We start from the raw sequence: 22444 nt of genomic DNA, 5'->3' as shown, positions 1-22444 counted from the left end.
ACGATATAAACTTATAGTCTTGTTTTTCACTTTTTGGGTATTATATCAGGTAATGTAACAAATATAGAGTCACAAAGGCTTATAAATACTGTATAATGTGTTTTTTTAAGATTTTATTTATCATAACCCATTCCATTTCACAGTCCAAATGTTAAACATTGTGAATTGAAATTATAATCAAGTCTTCTGACAGGGAATACAAAATAGAAGGACAATAACAATAATACAAAAATACACTAAAATACATTAAAATAAAGGCTATTCTATATGTTTCGAAAAATGTAATTATAATCGTACATAAAGTCTTTTTGTGATTTTAGAAAGTACGAAAAATATGTGAAATCATGAAGGAAAAGAAAATATATATTTTTAAAACGTTTTACAAACGTAAAAGATGTTAAAACATGTTTTGTTCTATAAATACAAGAAACGCTGCTGGTCCGCGCCAGCGCGATACTGTCACGTGACCCCTTTCACGGTCACATGACCGGAAGTTAAAACTGAAGCGGTTGAATGAGTAATTTTGAAATGAAAACAAACCCGAGATCTTCTGTCCGCTTTATTTACCGTATAATTAATAAATACATGTGATTAAAAAAAAACATTAGACAGAGTTACATATGATGAAGCGGAAATGCTGAAGATGAAGAGCAAATTCATCAAACCCGGGTGAGAATAAAGTGTTAGCATGATGAGCTAACTGCTTCCTGTCCACTGACGTTAACGTTAGGTATAATATTTCCACCACAAACTTTTGCTTTCAGACTCTTTCTGTAGAGCATTTGCCTGAGACTCGGTCTCGTATTAAATTATAATATAGCTGTCTGCTTTGTGTTTTGCAGTAGCAGTGCAACACTTAAGTCTGTCATCTTTCTAAGGTTTAATGTTAGTTATTGAGAAAATAGTTGGATGAAACTGTTCATATTTCCGCTGCGAGCTCCTGTAGCTCCCTGAAACAAACTGCAGACACTAACTGGTCCAACCCGTTTGCTCCTTTGCAGGGTGTTACAACAGGGGACATGCTGGCATGACCTTTTAAAGTGAGAAACAGCTGATTATCATGGATGACTCGGACGAGGATTTTGTAGACCTCAGCTCAAAGCCACTGAAACGAGTCTGCAAGAAACCCAGACAGCCAAGGAAAGCAGGACATCCGCCCTCCAGTCAGGCAAGTGATGGAGGCAAGAGGAGAAGAAATAACAGAAGAGATGATGGCTCTGGGTCCAAGTGTGTTGCAGCTGTTGGTGGGACGCAGCCTGTTTGTACTGAAGCAGAGCAGCTTGTGGTCAGTGGAGGGGGGGATGCTGGGCCATCTGTTTCAGTTGCTTCTGCAGCAGCAGTTCCGAGAGCTGAGAGACGTCTGGCAGCGAAAGACGTAGTGCTCAACAGAATGCAACAGTTCAGGAGAGCCAGTCCTCAGAGGATGCTGCACAGGGACAGGAGCCAGTCGACAGAGAGGGAGAACAACCGTGATCCTGCTTCTCCACAGACAGAAAAACGAGGTGAGATGACATGATGTGCTTCACAAAGATTTGCAGATGCAGCAGGGATAAAAATGTGGTGTCTTTCCCTGATTTTCATTACGTTTAGCTAAAATAATATGACTGTTTTTCTCTGTGTCTCATTGGGTTTATTCCTGGGCTTTAATCTTGTTTGAGCTTCGGCTTGAATGCACCATAATTTTACATGCAGGACATGAAACAAACTATTACTCACAGTTGTCATGGTAGTATATACCTATGAGAATTTTATGGAATATAGATCTTTTGTTCCTGGGCCACAGTATACAGTAGAGCTAGAAAATGTTGAGAAAATGAAATATTTACACCAGTAAATCTCTTAACTGTATCTGTATCTGCCATCTCCTCCCCTCTGTGCCCAGATACACCGGAATCCTCCAGCTCAGGCCTCTGTTCGAAGCCCCTGGACAGTGACGAGGCTCTGGCCCTGCAGCTGCAGCAGGAGCTGGACAGGGAGGCAGCGGAGGCCCAGACAGTGGACCTGGAGGATGGAGGCCTCTTCTTCTGTCAGATCTGTCACAAAAACCTGACACATATGACACCTGAGGGGCGCACGCAGCACCTCAACAGGTCTGAACATTTATATTTACACTGTAGGCATCAGACTGAATCTCTGATCCAGAGTGACTGTCAACAGGGAAATGAGATTACACATCTTGACTGAAAACAGCAAGGCTTCCTAACGAATGGCACAGATTCAATGTTTACGCAGACTGCTGGTAAATCCTCTTAGTTGCCACTATTAAAGGAAGATAAGAGAAATTATCCAGGCCTTGTCAGGGAGAGGCAAGGCAAGCAATTGATGATGGATAGAGTGTAGTGAAATGTATCTAAAATAATAAAGCTGTCCTGAAAAGTCACAGAAGATTACCCACAAACAGAAGCTCCAAAAAGTTCAGTCCTCAACATCCCTTGTTTACATCAAGTGCTATGCAGCATGTGGTTTGTCTGAAATAATCCCTCTTCGCAGGTGTTTGGATGCAAGTGAACTCCACGTCCCAGCTCCTCCTCCGCCTCCCGGTGTCCCCGACTGTCCCATCTGCGGCAAGAAATTCAAGTCCCAAAGGAGTCGCTCCTCCCACCTGAAGCGCTGCTCCTCAGACATGGGTGTCTCTCCGGCTGTCCTGCTGCAGGCTCTGCAGAGACAGACTGAAGAGAGCCAGAGCACCGCCGCTGCTAACACACTGTGAGTCGGCTTCAGCACCTCTATCAGTCAGGTCACAGCGCAGGAGAATAATACACTGATCAGCCATAACATTTAATACTCCTGCTCACCCTGTAGACTTTCAAACAGATGGTTATAATTGCTTAAATGTTGCATTTAAAAGTAAGAGCTGTTACTCAGGAAAAGAAATTACATCCAGAGGAAATGGGAAAAGCACCAAAATTAACTTTCTCTAATTACCTGGCTCTAAAGAATCAATAATGTCAGTCAAACTGATTAACAGAAAGCTCTTGTTAGACTGAAACCAGTCATGTTTCTTTGGATGCTGATCTTGGGGACAGCTTGTCCATCAGCTAAATTACCTCACTTAGTTATTGTAATCTAAAAACATGTACTCCTAGCCACCATTTAGATGTCTTTCCAGTCTTTGTATGCTGGGTCTGTGTTAACGTTGGTCACCCAGACGTGCACCTACATGTCGATATATAGACTTATGGTTCTCATGTTTGCATTTGTCTCGTTCAGCGCACAGACTGGAGGCACAAAAAGGAAAGGTCCGTCCAAGCCAGGCCTCCCAGCAAGTAAGAAGCCCAGGAAGAAGACTGAACCCCTGGACGAAGACACCATGGTGGCCCTGGCTTTGTCGTCCTCCCTGGTGGAGCAGGAGAGAGAGTCACATATAGAGACCGCTGCCTCTCATGCCTCCATGACTCCCATGTTGAGGTGGAGGCCAGACACAGGTACAGTAACATCACTTCATTGTCTGTGTTTGTCAAGACAGAAAAGTTTTACGATAAAAGCATTAACATGACAGGGAGTGTTGTATCACAGAGTATAACTGAAGTATGTGACTGCTTTTATATAAAATCTTTAGTAAATGTAATAAATATGTTGTAGAAACTGTGAAACTTTTTTCTCGTATCACCTGGTAACCAGAATGTTTACATGTCTAGTGAATGGCTTATAGGGAGAGGGGACACTGCTTTTCAGCTGCACAACCAGGTTCACACCTCTGTTACAATAAGTATCTGTACAACTGTAGTGTACCTGTGCAAGATACTGAATCGCTACCATTTAACAAGTTTTGGCACCAAAATGTTGATTCGTTAAGGAATCAATTTCTCATGTGTCTATGACAGGCTGGGTTTTACATTTGGTGTTTATGATGTGGGCGTTGAGAAAACATAAACTGTAACAAATATGTTGTATTTAATTTGGGAAACTCCCTGGAGGCAGTTTTCATGCCTTCAGGAATTCATGTTATCTTTGTCATCCTGGAACAAATATTTAAAGGTACAGTCTGTGTGTTGTGTGTCTGTATGTGTTTAAGTGTGTGCTCCAGGGCCTCCAGTGCATCCATTACTGTCTTTTGGACATTTAACAGCACTAACATTTGGCACAAACTGGGGAATCTTTGGTTTTAGACAACAGTGGTGTTATTTTCAGTGTAGTACCTGAAGTTATAGATGAGATGATTTAAAGAATGTACTTCAAATACTCAAGTTCTGTGCAGGTTTACGGGCCTTCAGATGCAAAAAGTATGCAATCCTACCCCTCTTCTCTTCTTGGAGCAGGTAAGGGGCATGGGAAGAGGAAAAAGGGCGCCGTCCCCCGTCCTCCTCCGCTCCTCCTTGTTCAGGATGCTGAGGCGGCCCTGACGAGGCTGCAGGAACGCATTTCTGCTCTCCTCCTACGCAGTCGGGCTCCATCTCCCCCCACCCCAACCCGCTGCCCCAGCAGCCTGCCCGGATGGAGTGGTGCTGCCCCCCTCTGGCAGAAGAGTGCACTGCTGAACCAAGACTCCACTGGTTTGTCTGATTTCTATGTCCCAGAGCTCAGGGAGTTCATCACGCCTAGGGAATTGGCAACGGTGAGAGAGACCAACGGCATGTTTGCATAATGTGTCATGTTATGTCTGTCATGTTGCCAGCTGCTGGTGAATTTAGTATATGTACTAAAATGCTTACTGTAAAGCAAACCTGTCTTGTTCAGTAACTACAAAAACTGGGGTAGTAAAAAACATAAATGCATTACGATGCATAGAAGTGAGGCTGGAGTTAAGTTAAGTTAGTTACAATCTGTTATACTTAAAATGAAACAAGAATGTGTGCTGTCATGATATATACTCACCTGCTTTTCTCTCTCACCCTCCACTTCTAGACTGATGTAGCCTCCTCCAGCACTAGCCATAAACCTGATACATCTCTCCAACCTGTGAGTGAAGGAACTCCCGTCACAAAAACTCGACCTTCCATCATGCCCTCAACCTCCCAGACAGCCTCCTACTCTCCAGCTTCCTCCACCCCGGGGACAAGGCAGATCCCGATGGGCGGCGAGGCCCTCCGAGACCTGATGGAGCTGGCTGAAGATGGCATGACGCTCACCCAGTGCGGCTACGCTGCTCCAGGCTCTGCGAAAGGTAACACACAGTACCACAGACTGTGTTCGAAAATATATATATAAGTAAAAGAACACCTTTAATAACAAAGTCTGATCATCATAATGGTGAATACATTTCCTGAATACTTTATGAGTAATGTATATTATACTCTGATTGGTTATTTTACTACTTTTCATGAAAGTTTTGACCTTTTGTTGTTGTTGTTCCTATATATAAACTGCTTGCCCCAAAATTTGTTGTCTGTAGTCTCCCAGGAGAACAGTAGATCAGGTTTCAAATAATTTTGTGTGTGTTCCACAAAAAAAAAAAAAGTGCATACAGTATTTATTTGTATATACAGAACATCTGGGACTCATTGTAGCTGTTATTTAGTGTTTATTTTGAATATTTAAAAAGGGGTTAAAATCAGAAAATTATTATTAATTATTATCAAAGCATTGTCTAAGCTGAACTTGTCAAAAGGGAAAGTGTCAAACACAAAAATGTTTGGATGCATGAGGGACATAAAATCTGGGTGAAAATCAGTTTAATCAGCCTCTATTAAAATAATCTGTGTTTTACCTTCTTCACACACTACTCCAAAAAGAAACACATTCCCTAAAGTTCAGTTTTGAATTACATATGTGCTATATATACTGCTACCTGTTTGAGCAACTTGCCAACTCACACACCTTAGTAGAAACTTAACTGGTCGTGCATTCTGGCTCTGATCGTCCGTGTCCCCACAGACAAGAGCACCAAGCTGTCCACAAACCTCCAGCTGAGTGGTTTCGTCCTGGAGGAGGAAGAAGAGCATGCTGACCTCTGTGTGAGCGGCTTCCTACCAGAAACTTTGCACGCACACGCAGAGGAAACCCGCCGCCAAGCAAGAAGGACGACTGAGAGCGCGGGCGGGCACCAATCAGTAAGACCACTCGTAATCACATAAAATCAGAACTCTGAACATTTTCAGGCTGAACATCAATATTTCTTGTCTGTGCTGTTATCTTTTTGTTCTTCAGTGCTCTGAAACACAGTGTTTCCTGTTGGTGTTTCCTCTGTAGGTGGCGCTGTCCAGACTAGCATCAGAGCTGAGCAGCATGGTGAACAACCCTCAGCTCAGTGATGTGCAGCTCCAGGTGGACAGTGGAGAAGTCTACTTTGCCCATTCCTTCATGGTGTATGCTCGCTGCCCCCTGCTGGCAGAGATGGTAAAAGTTATTGCTGCATTGTTAGCACTTTTGCTAATATAAGAGCAAGGACAGATATTATATTCTATGTTTTTCTGTTTTCATTGTTTCCTTTTTAAATAGACCATAGAGGACTGTTAGAGTTAATAATGTTTTGTTAGTGAGTGAATGTAGTGTTAATGTAATTGAAATATTGAAAAAATCTTTAACTGTCACAACACTGGACATGTAATGGCCAAAAGTTTCAGCTCCTCTTACTCCTGGAGGCTTCCCAGTGGATGTCAGGTCCATCATCTTCATCTTTAACATCTTTGATTAGAAATGTACAGAACTGTACAACACAGTCCCCTTTCATGCTTGTCATCTGTATATCTGCTCTCTTTTCAACTTTTTATTTACTCCACTCCTCTGCGCCGCTCTCAGGTGCATGAAAGTGGTTTTGGGGTGAAGGAGGAAGGCATGCCTGCAGCACAGAGGGTGTTGATGAGTGACGTACCGGGACAGGCGGTGTTGGCTCTGCTTCAGTACCTTTACACCGCTCAATACTCCATCCCAGCATCACTGCAGCCTCATGTAGTGGAGCTGGCATCCAGGTCAGTGTGGAGTTCAAACACCTTGTGATTCATACACTTTTTAGTGTAGTGAGTTATGAATGAGCAACTTAAACCAAACAAAGAAGTTTGTCTGCGGATGCCGTGAATTTCAAACGTTTTTATTGTCATGTATTCAGTTAAAGGTGAAGTGTGTAGAATTTAGAGGCATCTAGTGGAATGAACGTCAGAAATGCAATATTATATTCAGAAGTATGTTTTAATCAGTGTTTAATCACCTGAAACTAAGAATTGTTGTGTTTTCGTTACCTTAGAATGAACCCTTTACATCTAAATAGGGAACGGGTCCCCTTGCACGGAGCCCGCCATGTTGCACCGCCATGTTTCTACAGTAGCCCAGAGCAGACAAACCAAACACTTGCTCTAGAGAGGGCCTTTTGTGTTTTTCACAAGTTTTGTAATTGTAAATTGGAAAAAAAATCAAAACTCCTTTACTCATCTGTATCCAGTGACTTACTTTTTTACTTACTTTTTATTCTGTATTCTATTTTGTTCTTTTTGATGAAATAATTAAATTCAAGTGATATATATGAACATGTCCTAAAATCCTACATCGTTCAACCGTCATAAAGATTGAAAACAGTTTTGTCACAACTCCTCTCGCCTCTCTTGCACGTTTTTAAGGTTTGATTTGCAGGAGCTGCAGCAGCTTTGTGAGCTTCAGCGAGCCGAGGCAGACTACACAAGCCAGGAGGAGCATCTTAACAAATCCCAAACGGATCTGGCCTTCATGGAGCTCCTCCACTCCATGTGGAACGAAGAGGATGATGATGATGATGACGACGAGCGGACACATGCGGACGGAGGAAGAGATGAAGAGAGAGGTCTAGAACAATGTCAAGCCGCTGACGTCATATCAGGCGACGGAGAGTTTCAAGAAGAACAGGTGAACGAAGAGGAGATGGAGGAGATTTATGAGTTTGCTGCCACGCAGAGAAAGAGGGAGGAGGAGGAAGAAAGCGTGGAAGAAAAAGTAGACGAGGAAGAAGATGGAGAAGTGTTCACAAAACTGACAGAACCCAAAAGAAGCTCAAGAGGATTCAGTGAAAAAAGCTCGCAGCCGAACTCCAGCCTAGATCGCAGCTACAACCGCCTCTTCTCAGACTCTTGGGGGGTCTACAAAGAAGGAGACGACCCCTCCTCCTTACATCCTACCTCTCCACCACCAAAAACACACACCTTCCAATCACAGCAACACCAATCCCCTCATAAACCCTTTTCTGAATATTCTGGCAGAACTTTGCTTCAGTCCTCAGCAAGTGTAGTCAATGATCTTTCCCTCAGCCCTCCACCCAGTACATCCAACCTGCCTATCCCAGGTCTGTCTCCTGGGATAGTGGCTGACGGTGGTGGAGATGCTGTTGAACTGGAAGAATGTCTGCCTTTGAAACAGGAAAGCCTAGGTCCTCATAGTATTTGTGTACCCCTTTCTCCTGATTCCCCCCAGAAAAAGAAGACACCAGAGCTGGTAGTTTTGTCTGACTCAAGTGACGAGATGGAGGTAGTAGATGTTGCTGTTCTTAGCTCGCGCAGTCCTTCTCCACCTTATCCCAGTGCTCTCCAGACCCTGCAGAGCTTTACCCACATCAAACCCCAGATGATCCCAAAATCTAAAGAGCCCAGTAGTTTGCATTTTAGTCCCAATGATCCATCTTCAGTCACGGTTCCGAGTCGACCAGGTTCCGGTTGTGACCAGAGTGTGGTAGACTGTTCTCCAGAAGTTTCCTGGCTGGTCCCATCCACACCAGTCCAGCCTCGAAGAAGCACCACAACCAGCTCCACTCAAACCAGAAGCAGCATGTGCAGGACACGGCTGTTCCCTAAAGGTGAAGCTTCATCACCCTCGTCCTCTGTTTTCTCTTCCCCTGCTTTACCGTTTAATAACAGATCGCCGACCTCCAACAATCCAACCGGAGATTCAGCCCATGTTGGCCCAGCAGATGACAGTGTCTCCAAGCAGGACAGGACGGTGCCCAGCAGCTCCAGTTTGGATTTCAACTTTTGTCCTAAAAGAACCAGTAGCTGCATTACGAGTGAGGACAGAGAAGTGGACTCTCCTGTTTTTAAAGAACCTCAGGTCTCACATCTCTCAAGCTCGACCCTCCCCTGTCTCCTTCAAGCTTCCTCAAAGCAGCATAACTCTCTTCACCTCCAGCCGCAGCCTTACAGCAGCACACCCCTGCATACAGACCTCCACCAGCCCCCTGTCTCTCTTGGCGCTTCTCCGCTCCACATTGAGCCTGATAAGCAAAGGCCAACAAGTAAAGAAAGGGATAGGGCGCCCTCTGAAAGCCCAGAGAAGACAGAATTAGGGAGCTTTCATCTCTCCCCCTTGTCCGACCCTTCAGACCCACCCTCTTCTTCCTCTCAAAGAGGTCTTCAGAGTTCACGGAGACGCAGTAAATCCTCTAGTCAGAGTCAACGTTCTGTCGAGTCTAGCAGTCACAACGGCACGGGATCTGAGCTGAGGAGTGGAATAAGAAATAAAGAGGAAGGAAGAGAGACAGAGCATGAAAGTAAAGGCACAGATGATAAAGGAGAGCAGGAAGAAGCAAAAGGAGAAAGTGGAGAGGCAGAAGCTGCAGAGTCCAGTTTCCAGCAGAGCTTCATGGCCATGGACGAGCCCCCGATAGCGTTCAACGACTCATGGGGCTTCAATGCCTGCGTTGACTTGGCGGAAAATCCGGGCTGCTTCAGTCTGAGGCTGGAGGACAGCGGAGCATCTAGCCTACAGGAGCACAGCTCAGAAAAAGCCAAGTCTAGTCATCATGTCTCGTTGAACGGCCAGGGAGGTGTGACTGCCTCCGCTCCATCCAAAGCCCTCAGTTCACAACCACCTACCAGTGAACAGGCTCATACAGGCCCCTCCTTCACCCCCTCACCACCTGATCCCACAACCCATACCACACCAGAGATCATTAACAGCCTCCTGGACTCAAAAATATGGGACAGCTGGGAGGAGGAGGAGGTTCTTCCTCTTTCTCAGAGGGTGAACCCCTCTGCCTCACTCAAAACCCCATGTAAGTAGTCTTACTCTAAACACAACACCAAGAGTCGTCGTCTTTTTTTTAAACCAAATCATCCAGACATGGCTTTGTGAAAGATTGGTAATTATTTCCACATCTTAAAGCATTAAGGAATTAAACAGTAACTGTTTAAATAGAGTCACATTTCATGATGTATCCTTGAAATGTATCCTATGAAATCTTTCAGCTTTCTAAATCTCTCTCTAGACTCATTTTTCACAAATGTTTGACAAGTATGTGGTGAGAATACTATTGTTCGAAAGACAGATTTTTCACTGACAGCAGTCTCAGTAAACCATAATTCAGTGCAGCCCCAAGATGTGGTGTTTTGAGTAAGCAGTGTAGCTGCAGTTTACACTTTCGTTCATACAGTGCTGCTTGGAAGTTTGTAAACCCTTTAGAATTTGCTTTATTTCTGAATAAATATGACCTAAAATATGATCAGATTCCCATTCAAGTCCTAAAACTAGATAAATAGACATCACTTAAACAAATGAGACAAAAACCCTACACTCGTTTGTTTATTTATTGAGGAAAATTATCCAATGTTACATATTTGTGCATGGCAAAAGCATGAGAACCTCTAGGATTATCAATTCATTTTAAGGGGAAAGTAGAGTTGGGTGTTTCAGTGGGATGACAATCAAGTCTGGGAGGCCCTGCCATATTTAAAGAAGAGAAATCTGGATCTTCACTATCAAAGTCTGAGCTTCACAACACAGGTTTGTGGAAGTGTGTCATGGCTAAAACAAAGGATATTTCTGAGGACCTTAGACGAAGAGTTCCTGATGCTAACCAGGCTGGAAAGGTTTACAAAACCATTTCTAATGAGTTTGGACTCCACCAGAGGGGTGTACCAGAAAGCGAGAAATAGTGGGTTAGCGAGGTATGTTGCTAGGTAGGTATGCTCTCCGTTATAATGATCTGTTCCTCCTGACTGAAGTAGGCGACACGCGATCTGCCCATTTTGTGCGGAAAAAGAGTCAAATGACGCGCCAAACGCCCCTTTTATGGGGACGCGCACAGAGCCCAAAGCAGAAAGCCTGAGTTAACAAAGAAAGTTCATAACCACCCTTATGATACCACTTATCTCTGATCGCGAGTTTAGGGTTTGTCGAGCCAGCTCACATAAAGAAAGCCTGGGTATGTTGAACTTGCTTCGTAGTACACTCCTCAGTTGAGTGTCAGGCAGATTGTGTACAAACTGAAAACATCCAACACCATTGTTACCCTCCCCAGGAGAGGTCGAACAACAAAGATCACACCAAGAGCAAGGCATGTAATACTCCGGGAAGCCACAAGGGACCCCAGGGTAACGTCTAGGAAACTAAAAGGTCTCTCTTGCAGTGGCTGCAGTCGATGTTAATGACTCCACCATCAGGAGAACATTGAACATCAATGGTGTGCATGGCAGAGTTGCAAGGAAAAAAGCCACTTCTCTCCAAAAAGAACATTGCTGCCGTCTATAGTTTGCTCAAGACCATGTGAATAAGCCAGGTGATGAGCAAACACTGCATTCCAGCATAAGAACCTTATCCTATCTGTGAAACATGGTGGTGGCAGTATCATGGTTTGGGCCTACTTTGCTGCCTCTGAACCAGGACAGCTTGCAATCATTGAAGGAGCTATGAGTTCTGAGTTGTACCAGCCAATTCTACAGGAAAATGTCACGGTATCCGTCTGAGAACTGAAGCTCAACAGAAAGTGGGTCATGCAGTAAGACAACCACCCTAAACACACAAGTCACTCCACCAAAGAATAGTTAGAGCAGAAGAAGGTTAATGTTTTGGAACGACCGAGTCAAAGTCCTGACCTTAATCCTATAGAAATGCTGTGGAAGGACCTGAAGCGGGCAGTTAATGCAAAGAAGCCCACCAACATCCCTGAGTTGAGACTGTTCTGTTCGGAGGAATGGTCTAAAATTCCTTCAAGCCGATGTGCAGGGCTGATAAACAGTTACCGGAAACGTTTAGTTGAAGTTATTGTTGCAAAAAGGGGGTCACACCAGTTACTGAAAGCAAGGGTTCATATATTTTTGCCTCACACAAATATGTAAGATTAGATCATTTTCCTCAATAAATAAATTAATATGTTTTTGTTTTTTTCTTAGTCTCATTTGTTTAATTGGGTTCCCTTTATCTAGTTTTAGGACTTGTATAAATATCTGATCTCATTTTAGGTCATATTTATGCAGAAATAGAGCAAACTCTAAAGGGTGCACAAACTTTCAAGCAGCACTGTATGCTAGTTAGCTCAGTAGTTTTATTTATTTTCCATATTCCATTATTTTCCATATACCCACCTTTCTTTCAAAACAACTAGTTCATGTGTCTTATCTGGCGGTGCTCTAAACTTAGCTTGTTGGGATAAGTAGCAAATGACTAACTGCAGTAGATGAGGCAAGCTGAAGGAAAGCAAATACTCCATGAAAGAAGATATTTACTCAGTAAACTGTATTAATCTTAACGCCATTATTTACTGAACATCATGTTAATGATACTGTATCTGAGTGTAAGAGAGTAGATGTGTTGTTTTGTGAAGTACTTTTGGATTGTATTTTTTTTTTGTTTGTTTTTGTTTAATAAGTATCTAAGTCATTTAATTTCATTGCACATATTTGTATTTATTAAGCTTAGGTGCAGAAATCAGTGGCAGTCCATAAGAATCTCTACCTGTTTGTGTCTCTGTAGTATCGTTGCACAATAAAAGGCGTCGCTCTGTGGTGCCCATCACTCCCATGCCCCACTACTCTGACATGGATACACCGGAGCTCAAGAACAAACTGAACAGGTCAGTCAGTTCACTCTCATCCCCGTCTTCACATTAAAGAAAGGGTAAAGCAGGGCCACATGTTTGTTTGTTTTTTCTTCTAATTAAGGCTATTAACTGAGGAGCCTATCCGATAACTTCTCCCGGTGTCACTGTCAGCTTAGTCTGTCTGGCTCTGCTCTCTGTCTTAGGCTGTTTTCCTCCCATCCATCTATTTGTTCTTCTGTCCATCATAAATGCCACTGACTTTCTCCTCTGCACAGGTTTGGTGTCCGACCTTTACCCAAACGCCAGATGATCCTCAAACTGAAGGAGATCCACCAGTACACCCACCAGCTGGTCAGCTCTGACTCTGAGGATGAGGCACCCTCTGTAGGGCGCACTGCCCAGATAATAAAGCCCCCGTCAACTAGTTTAGCGGCCGCTGGCAGCAGGCTGGTCTCCTGCGCCCAGAGGGTGAAGTTTAAAGAGCCCACTGCCGTTTCTCCTGTGAAACTCAATAGAGAGGAGGAGGCAGAGCCGCTGTCCGCCTCACAGGGCTCCAACACCTCCTCAACTGCTGCCAGCGAAGAATCTGAAAGGTACAGTGTGTGTTCAAGTGTGAATCAACTTACTTTCAAGATGTCATACTCGAAATGAGGCAACTTAATCCTTCAATAATTTATATTTTTGACCTCTTGGGGGCAGCAAAGCAAGCTCTGAACACTTCACTAGCATATTATCACCCTATAAAGTTTTTATGGAAAAAGTGTTAGCAAACAGTCGCCCATTAGATATTTCGTAGAAATGGAGCAACAGAATCAAAACAATGAGCTGAAAGATGCTAAAACACTCTGTAGAGCTGAGGGGAAGGGGAGTGACACCTTTCTCATTATATATTGTAATTTCATCCATTGTTAATATAACATTATTGATTGGAGCAGCATTAAAATTTTGTTCGATAGAAAGAGAGTCCTTAGGTTTACCAGACCATCTGACCTGTGGTGCTTCAATACTAAAAGGGACACGGGGGAGAAAAATATCTAACGTTCATGAGTTTATTTCTTTCTATGAAGCATTCAGTCATGTTTAGGAAAGTGTTTGTATTTTGTGTCACATTTATGGTCAAAAGAAGAACTTTTGGAGCGGAAAGAGCTCTACAGGATTTGATTTGGTGAATGATTTCATTTCATGGTTTCATAAGCCGCTTAAAAATGTCTTTCCCTTTCATTGGTATGTTTATTTAACCACTCCCCCCCCCCCTCTCTCTCTTTCAGCAGGTCAAACCCAGAGATATGTCTTTCCTCTGATGGCGACTCAGACAGCGACGGTGGCATCTCAGCGTCCCAGTCAGCCACACGCCTCCAGGATCGCCTCCGAGCAGTGCGCTCCTTCATCCTGTCTGACTCAGGACTTTACAGCCAGATCCTCCAGTACCAGCCTCTGGTCCTGTCCCAGCTCCAGCAGCAACTGAAAGCAGCAGGGATCTGCCTGGGAGCCGCCAAACTGGTGGACTACCTGGACTCCCAGTGCATCACCTTCACCACGGCCAAACCGGGTCACACCGCACCCAGCCGCAGGCGGGGCAAGAAGACAGGCAAGGGGGCAAAGGCAGCGGGGTGAAAGTGGAGCAAACAGGAAATGAGGTGTCTATGCTGCTCTTTAAAACTGTGACTGTAAGGTTTAAGTAGAAACTGTGAGATGTAGCATGTTTTATTAAGGTACTTGGGACATTTGTCTGAAAATAACTTAAGGCAGAGAAGAAGAAAATTAAATTATGAAGTATTTTAAAAAGAATATGACAACCAGCACTCAGCTGATTCCTCAAGAGTTGACTTCACTGGTGAAAAGAGATTTTACCGCTTTGTTTGAAATGTTCAATGTTACATAAAATGTTTCATCAGGACAGTTTTTGTATTTTAAGTATTGTGTTTGTGAAAATAAAAAAAATGGTAAATGTTGCTAAAGCATAATGGTTCCTCTGATTAAAAGGCTATAACAGTGAAGCCACTTTCAATGTATAAAATAGATTCTACAAACCGTCTGTCATCCTCTGTGTGTGATGGTTTAAAAAAACAAACAAACATCTTTAGCATGTATTTACAACCCAGCTCAAGTGCTGTCACCATCATGCATCGGAGTAATACCAAATGTGTTTCAATCAAGTCACGATTTTATAGAAAAACTGTTTTCAGTTGGCCCGGGACAAAAATATGGTCTAAATACAAAGAAATTCCATCACAAGAAATTTTTTGAAAAACATTTTACTTTTTTGCTCGTCAATAGATTTATATCCAAAGATGAGACAATGAGTACATACAGCTGAGCTGAGCACACTTGAGAAAGGAGGCAGGTTCTTAAACAAGAAAAATCTCACAACTTCTATCCGATACGTCGTTTAAGTAGAGACTGACGGGTCCTTCGCAGCAGCACATCAGGTCAGCACTGTCAAGAGTTCACAGTCAGGTTGCTGTTGCATCGGGGCGGGTTTGCATTGTGCACCCAGTTTTCTCTACAGCAGCGTGAAGCACGGGGCATCAAATCAGATTCCAAATTATGTACGACCCTTCGCACCGCAGATCCTGGAGACTGGCTCGGCTCCTCTCTACCCCTGTGATGCCTTCACTGATGGAGCATCGACACGGGGCTTCCTGTCCCGGCTCAAAGCCTCGCACAGTCATGACAGGTTGGCAATGTTGGCGAGGAAGCGCTGAGCCCACCACTCCTCCAGGTCTATGGGCACAAAGTCTGTGGAAACAAGGACAAGAACAGAGGGTGGAGAGTTACAGAATGTGTAGACGTTCATTTCTATACGTAGTCGCTGAATAATTTACTTTTTACAAATTTTGTGTTGAATCTTGTCAAAGAAGTACAGATGTCATGTTCGCTTTCCTTTTACATGCAGGAATTTCAAACATGTGGGTTGGGGGGCAAAGATTAGGAATATACTTGGCACTATAACAGCCCAAAGATGCTCTTTGAAATGAGTACTACAGTAATATAAAACTTATATTTAGAGCCTGCAGCCACCAGCAGCTCTGTGAGACTGTAGGCATGACAATGACAACACTAATATGCTGATGTTAAGCAAACCATCTTAGTTTAGACATGTTAATATTTGCTAATTAGTACTATTCACAAAGTATGGCTGAAGCTGATGGGAATGTCATAAGTTTGGCAGATATTCGGTTATAAACCAAAGTACAAACAGTACTGAGCAGCAAATCAAGGCTGAAACTCACTAGATTTTAGCTGCTCCACTACTCATATTGCTTTTAACTACTGCTCATAAGAACTGAGCGCCTCAGATCCTTTAATGAAATATATATTGGAAAAATAATTTGATTCCTGAGTGAATCCGACTTGAGCAGCTGCCTCATGACTTTTCAGGGCAGCGAGCCACAGGATGAACCAGAGCAGACAGGTGTGTACAAGCTACAATCAGCAGTCGCGTCTGGTTTATCTGGAACAGCCAGTTTCCTCACACACCAAATAAGAGTTAAAAATTAAAGCAGACTATACAACAGTTGCCCTCTGGCTGCAGATAAAGCTGAGCCAAAAGACACTCAGCATGTAATTCCTGCGGAGAGATGAGAGCGGCCTTTCAGCTTTCCTTTGGCGTTAACAGTAGCCAACTAGTTATAAAAACAAGGCAAGGTTCAAATTTCAGGGGTTTACAGTGCAGGAAGAAAGTTATCTTAAGATGTAATAAAACAGTGTAGCAAGATTAGATGAAGGATTTTAGCTCAACAGACTGGATGCTGATGCATGTGCACATACACACACACAAAAACATGCAGGTGAACAAATGAGAACTGGTCAAAAACATTGCTGACTGTGTCAAAGTGGAGAGAGGAGACGCAGGTGCTTACTCTTCATCGCAGCACTGGGGGTCTTCTCAGTGTACTGAACGGGCCCCTGCCTGCCAGTCGATGATTCCCCAACGTCCCCGTTCCCCAGCTTCTGCTCCACCTCCTGCCATGCTACATGCAAACCAAAACACAAATGACAATAAATGAATACTTGGTCGACAGGAACCTGATTTATATTTTGCAGGAGTATAAAATACAACCTTAGAATGATATTTTATCTTAAAAATATTTCCAAGACATGTTTAAAACCACCTCCACCATTTTGAGGGTATATGACTAGATCTGCATAGCACAGTGCATTTGTAAGGTAAAATGAAGATATCATTTATTGTAAGCACTACCATGTACGTAAAGCAGTGTGTCACCCTTGTAAGAGGGCTGGACTGGCCTGTTGGGTGCATTTATCAGCTGTGGGTTAAGGTTTCTCACTTCAACCCCTGATAAGTCTCAAGGTTTTGGCTCCGTGGAAGAGTTCTCAGCTCTTCTTGAGCACACTAACCTTCAGCCACACACTACTTATTAACAGTTTGTACAGCTTGCATGACTTAAGCTAACTTGAGGATGGCACACATGAAGAACAAATAACATAGTTGTAAGTAGGCATGGGGGTGAATATCTAAACATTTTGAGGATGTCCGGAGATGATATTGTTTTTTGTTATAGTGAATATTTTCCCCTGGAAAGATACTCGTCAGGTTTTCTATCTGAAAGCAATTCGACGGACTGTGACGGAGGTTTTTCTTTTGGTGAAAGCGGTGAAGAAGACTGTGGCTTTCCCCAGATGAACTTTATAGTCACAAAAGGACACCACAGACCAAGTGTTAACTGGCAGTAGTCCAACAGTAACACAGATAACTAGTGCGAGCTGATTCAGCTCTACAAGTCATTCATTTCCATCAGGGCATGAAGTATTGGTAAGGCATGCTGGGTAAACTTAGGATTTTTAATAATTGTTAGGTTTTCTATCATAAGTAACAAACTCCCTGTGGACAGTTTTCAGAATTCCTGAACCATGTTTGTAACTTTGAGTTAATATGTGGCTGCAGTTTCAACACGAATAAAACCTGTGTTACCAGTTTGTTTAAAGATCCCCTTCAGACATGTATGAGGACGTATAAAAATACTCTGTTTGGAACATTCATGTGTGTCTGATATGGTGTTTCTGCACAAAAAAAGTATAATTACCACTTTAAAATCCTTCAACTTACATCTACTTCTCCCTCGTTAAAAATAGAGAATCTATGAATATGCAAATATATTTAAATTTAAAAGTTTAACATCTGGACATAAAATGTTTCCTCCTTCACTGTAAAGTTCATTCTCAGTGTTTGTGCACTGGAGGCTTCCAGTTTCCACATCACACTTGTTTAAAGTGAATATTGGACTAGGATTGGCTCCAAACTAGTTGTGATGTCACAAATCCTGCTTGTAGGCCCCGCCCTTAAAATCTGATTTTCTATGAGCTCAGAGAAACTTTCTCCCTTCAGCAGATGAATGTGAAAACAGTTTTCTAGTGTCAAACTCTGCACAAACATCATTCTGCACAGTGAAACTAAAACATCCAACTGAAGGAACAAGAAGAAAAAAATATTTTTGAGTGGAAGGGGACTTTAAAATCTGCAGCACAGCACAGCACTGCAACACTTCATATAAAGCTGCACAAACACTTGCAAACCAAGGAATGAGTACGAAACAGGACTTGACTACTAATTAATGATACATAACAAACAAATATAGTGTATAGTGGAGGAGTTACTTGAAAACAGACTATTAACTACAGTACTGGTAAATATACAGAATTTTGTGTCATTATTACGTGTTACCAGTTCTGATTGTTTCTGGTAGAAAATATTGTAAATCATTACTTTTGTTTTGTTGTACATAAACAACAATTGCTGATATACCAAAATACAACTGCTGAAATTTTTAAAATGGAAAGCACACTTTCAGGCATCCTTTGCTTAGCACTTTTTTTGTTAAGCATTGCAGAAAGCAAAGAGAGAAAGCATAATATTATCTTCTAACTGCAATGTCCCAGTTAAGATCCTCATGACCTAGTGACCTTGAGCAAGCTCTCCAATCTGTACCAGTGTCAGGATTGACCCTGGAGGTCAGACCTTGCACTACAACCCACATCTACCCATCTATTAATCTACAGACCCTCACCTTCAAACACAAATCTGACGTTCTCCTCATGTGCAGGAGTAAATCCCTCTGCTGGGCTGTCGGGCTTCTGTGTGGAAGTGTTGTGGTAGCGCTTCCCGTTGAGACGGTTGAACACAATCTTTGGGGGTGGAGAGCTGGAGAGATCAGACACAGAGTTAATAACAGAATGTCAGCTTGAAGGAGGCTGGGGCAGTCAGCATCACAACAAAACATGAGTCAAAACTCTAGATGGCAAGAATGTTGGAGGTTGCCAGATAACTTCATGGTTGACTGACAAGCATGTAAATTTACTCAACACCATGTAGCAATGCTTGAAGCCAAAGGTCTTTAGCTTTTAGAGAAATTCAGCATGACGGTTGACTTGGCAGACCCTCAGGAGATAACTGAGGGTCTGCTTACAGTCTTCATCAGCAGATGGGGTTTACAGAAATGTATTTTTATACACCAAGACATTGCTGTGTTTGTGATTTGTTTGGTCTGTGCTTAAGTGAAGTGAATGTTACTTTCTGTGTCCCAGAATGCCTTTCAGCAGCTCCCAGGAAAAAGCATAAATGTATTTCAATAGTAAGACCATAGAAGTTTGTAACAGGGGAGAAAAAGCAAGGCTTGCAACCTTTATTTAAAATGCAACATAGCTTATCATTGCAATGCATTCTGGTCAATTGAGGCTTGCTGTTGCTGTATAAATTACCGATTATCTCTGCTTGTTTTACTATAATTTTCTCCTTGTATAAATATTAAATGTTGATGCAGATATAAAGTCTATCCAAACTAAAACTAAAACCCAATTTTTAACTTCACTGCTGTAGTTTTAATTAGCTGTTATTGCACTGGAACTTAATTCAGTTGCCAGTTGTTGTTCTTGTTGAAATGGTTTTAAAGAAGTGCGCCTAATAAACTAGCAACAGAGTGTATCGTTAAGCGGTTTTGGTATTTCCGAGCAGCACCTGAAGGGAGCACGAGATTCCTGCTGCTTTCAAAGCCAGAACCGGACAGGTGCGTGAGATCCAAATAACGGATTGGCTTCATAGACTATAAACGCGAGGTCAAAGGTAAACAGGGCTACCGGTTAGAGAACCACAGTTATCGACGGTATAACGAGCCGGGCTGAGGCTGCGGGGAAAGTTCTGTCCGATAATGGAAGCAGTTAACCGACCTAAAAGTCACACCTACTACATGTTACATGATCGCGACGCACGTGTGGAGTATTTTGGGCCCTCGCTGCTCAAGTAAATCGCACACATACCGCTACAAACCATACGACAGAGGAGGACAAAGTGCAGCTACTTACTTAGATGTGAGCCAAGATGTCGGCTTGAGCTTCAAGTCGCTGAATTTGCTCTCGATCTGTTGTGTGGGACCTTAGAGACAAAATTAAAAGTTAGAGTTTTCATGCTGCACCTTCTACATGCTCCTCTTGTAAACAATGAGCCGATTTCATTGATGCAATAACACAAAATCTTTCCACTTCGTGATCCCAAAGTCTGATGTTACATTGCATCATGCTTTAGATAACATCCACTCACCTGTCCTCCGTTGTGTAACAAGTTTGCTGGGACCTCTGGTGATTGTGTACATCATGTGGGCGCCAGTAACCTGAAGAAATTCAAGTAGTGTCTATGCTTAAAAACCTGTCTTGTTTATTATCAGGTGAAACATTGGCTGTCAACTCTGCAACTTCCCGTCCTCTGCCCGCTCCTCCTCACGCAGCCACAATGGGGGGTGGAGGGGGAACCGCAACGTGGTTTATTTTGTTGCTCAAGTCAGCTGCTCCAGAGTCGGCCTGAAGCCTGCAGGAGCCTCGCTTTGACTTGTTGCCCGCTGTGTATTAATACACACCCTGCTGCTCCTCTCAACCAGCAGGTGTTCACTTTAGCGCCGTCCGCTGCTCTTGCCAGAGGTGGTGTGTAGGTCATCCAAGGAGAAAGCGGCTCCTTACGCCGGGGGTCAGTCAGTCAGTCAGTCAGAGGAGGGAGGAGGGGGGGGACACTGTGGTTCCTGAAGGCCGAGGACAGTGATACTCCGGGCGGACACTCTGGCCTGTATGCTCCCGCTGATGCTCCGGTACTGACTGCAACTGCGCTGCTCTCTGACAGAATACAAGGACACTGCACACTGTGTTTCCATCAGGACAGAAAGCGGTCATGCTGGTCCAGCGTCAAGCAAGCCGGAACTAACTGAGCGGCATCCGGTCAGAATTTTCAAAATAATGTGGACACAAATCCTATGTGATGCTCTTTATTTTGGATTTAAAACATACCCCTATTTTGGAGGAAATGCTAACTGAAATGACCACTTAGCACCAATATAAGTTATTTGCTCAACAAATTTATGCTACCTTATCACCAAAGCCGGAAAACGCAATTTCATGTCATCATGAACTGAACAGTGTAAATGTAAACTGATTGTGTTCTTGTAAATTATTTTGATGACTTTAGCTTTATAAATGGGAGAGAATAATTTGATTGTTTTAAATGGGAAGCTTCTGCAATATCATCCTTGTCTTAGATTAGATGGACTTTTCAAGGCAACAGACATCACATCCTCACAAGCTGTCTAGCACAATGCTAGTGAATCATTTAATACAATTCTCAGGAACCATATAATGCCATTAAGAACTGTTATAAATTCTGTGATTGCAGTCACATTGCACATGAAATAGGAGGGTAGCATCTTCTTTAAATGGGATGGGGAATGTTTACTGTTCAATATAAATATGTTGCATTGTTTTAAGTTTCTGCTTTCACTCCAAAAGTTTTGTTTGTCATACTAAATATTTCAATAAATGTGTTTTCACCATTAATTTTGATTTATTCTGTAGATCACAATTACAAACAAAACACAGTGAGGTTATCCACAGTAGCTGGGAGACTGTTTCTGGAATAAACCTACTGCTGTTGAATTCTTTCATGATATACAGTAATAATATAATTTTCATGATTTTAGCATCAACATAATTCCATTCATTTTCATAGTATTAGGTTTGCAGCAGAAATATCAGGTACAGATATCGCAAAACATGGGTGAATACTATCAATGCTATCTGCATGGTGGTTACCTCAGGATACACCTGATGGGTGTAAACATGTTTTGGGCTAATGTGTAGTGGAACCATTGCCAATAAGAAAATATGTACTTATTTATAAGGTGTGGTTATTATTTAACCCTGCACAATGGCAAACCATAATTTTGTGTCTATTTCTCAATAAATTTCTCATGTTGAATTTAAGCTATTTCTGAATATTTCTTCAGGATTTTACCTACAATCTCTTACATTTTTGTGGCATTTATTTTGAAGTTAAAGTCTTTCCATTTCCGCTCTCGATGTTTCTGTTTACCTTTGGGCAACCCCCCTCAGTGACGTCACTGCACGCCCCTCAAATGGGGTTTTGGAGGAGGAGCGGCAGGCTCACCTTTCACCTATTAAACCACACGCGCAGATTGAGTCTATTTAGAGTAATTAAGAAAAACTGAAATAAAAGTGACCTTTTCTGCAGAGTTTGTAGATTTGCTTATAACCAAATTACCTATTAATTGATAACAAAGAAGGCATGACTAACATTTTACAATTTATCACACTAAAAACATGGTGCTGAACAGGTTCTTTGGCTTGTAATCAGGGGAACCGTTTATGGTGCTATATAGCTCCTATCTTTAAGGGTGCTGTATAGCACTTTTGCCAAATGGTGCTACATATAATCATTAGCGGTGTCATATAGCACTATATTGCTTCAACAAAAATGGTACTAAATAGTACCCAAAAGTG

At 42.7% G+C, this 22444-nt stretch overlaps 2 protein-coding genes across 2 annotated transcripts; one reads left to right on the top strand and one right to left on the bottom strand.

The window, feature by feature from the left end:
• Positions 1-475: 475 nt before the first annotated feature.
• Positions 476-14393, top strand: slx4 (SLX4 structure-specific endonuclease subunit homolog (S. cerevisiae)). Its single transcript, XM_044345976.1, has 14 exons — positions 476-669; positions 1002-1502; positions 1883-2090; positions 2491-2706; positions 3211-3425; positions 4260-4555; positions 4846-5104; positions 5815-5990; positions 6130-6276; positions 6679-6848; positions 7491-9886; positions 12583-12682; positions 12925-13242; positions 13921-14393. Exons 2-14 carry the CDS (start codon positions 1061-1063, stop codon positions 14261-14263), a joined length of 5286 nt encoding a protein of 1761 aa, XP_044201911.1. The 5' UTR covers positions 476-669; positions 1002-1060; the 3' UTR covers positions 14264-14393.
• A 495-nt stretch (positions 14394-14888) lies between these two features.
• mcrip2 (MAPK regulated corepressor interacting protein 2) lies at positions 14889-20864 on the bottom strand. The gene is made up of 5 exons (XM_044345991.1): positions 20205-20864; positions 19970-20039; positions 18679-18812; positions 16513-16623; positions 14889-15388 (listed from the first exon to the last, which is right to left on the bottom strand). Exons 1-5 carry the CDS (start codon positions 20257-20259, stop codon positions 15318-15320), a joined length of 441 nt encoding a protein of 146 aa, XP_044201926.1. The 5' UTR covers positions 20260-20864; the 3' UTR covers positions 14889-15317.
• Between the last annotated feature and the right edge of the window lie 1580 nt (positions 20865-22444).

The sequence above is a fragment of the Thunnus albacares genome, chromosome 3 (assembly GCF_914725855.1).
Source record: "Thunnus albacares chromosome 3, fThuAlb1.1, whole genome shotgun sequence".
Classification (NCBI taxonomy): Eukaryota; Metazoa; Chordata; class Actinopteri; order Scombriformes; family Scombridae; genus Thunnus; species Thunnus albacares.
The sequence above is the reverse complement of the archived record's forward strand: the minus strand, read 5'-3'. Positions and strand labels throughout refer to the sequence as shown.

Excerpts from the sequence above, each read along its gene's own strand:
- mcrip2 (XM_044345991.1), bottom strand. The coding sequence starts at position 20,259 with ATGATGTACACAATCACCAGAGGTCCCAGCAAACTTGTTACACAACGG. Across the intron at positions 18,813-19,969 it reads ACATCTTGGCTCACATCTAA|CTCTCCACCCCCAAAGATTG; the intron begins GTAAGTAGCTGC and ends TGATCTCTCCAG. Across the intron at positions 15,389-16,512 it reads CCCCAGTGCTGCGATGAAGA|ACTTTGTGCCCATAGACCTG; the intron begins GTAAGCACCTGC and ends TTGTTTCCACAG.
- slx4 (XM_044345976.1), top strand. The coding sequence starts at position 1,061 with ATGGATGACTCGGACGAGGATTTTGTAGACCTCAGCTCAAAGCCACTG. Across the intron at positions 2,707-3,210 it reads ACCGCCGCTGCTAACACACT|CGCACAGACTGGAGGCACAA; the intron begins GTGAGTCGGCTT and ends TGTCTCGTTCAG. Across the intron at positions 9,887-12,582 it reads TGCCTCACTCAAAACCCCAT|TATCGTTGCACAATAAAAGG; the intron begins GTAAGTAGTCTT and ends GTGTCTCTGTAG.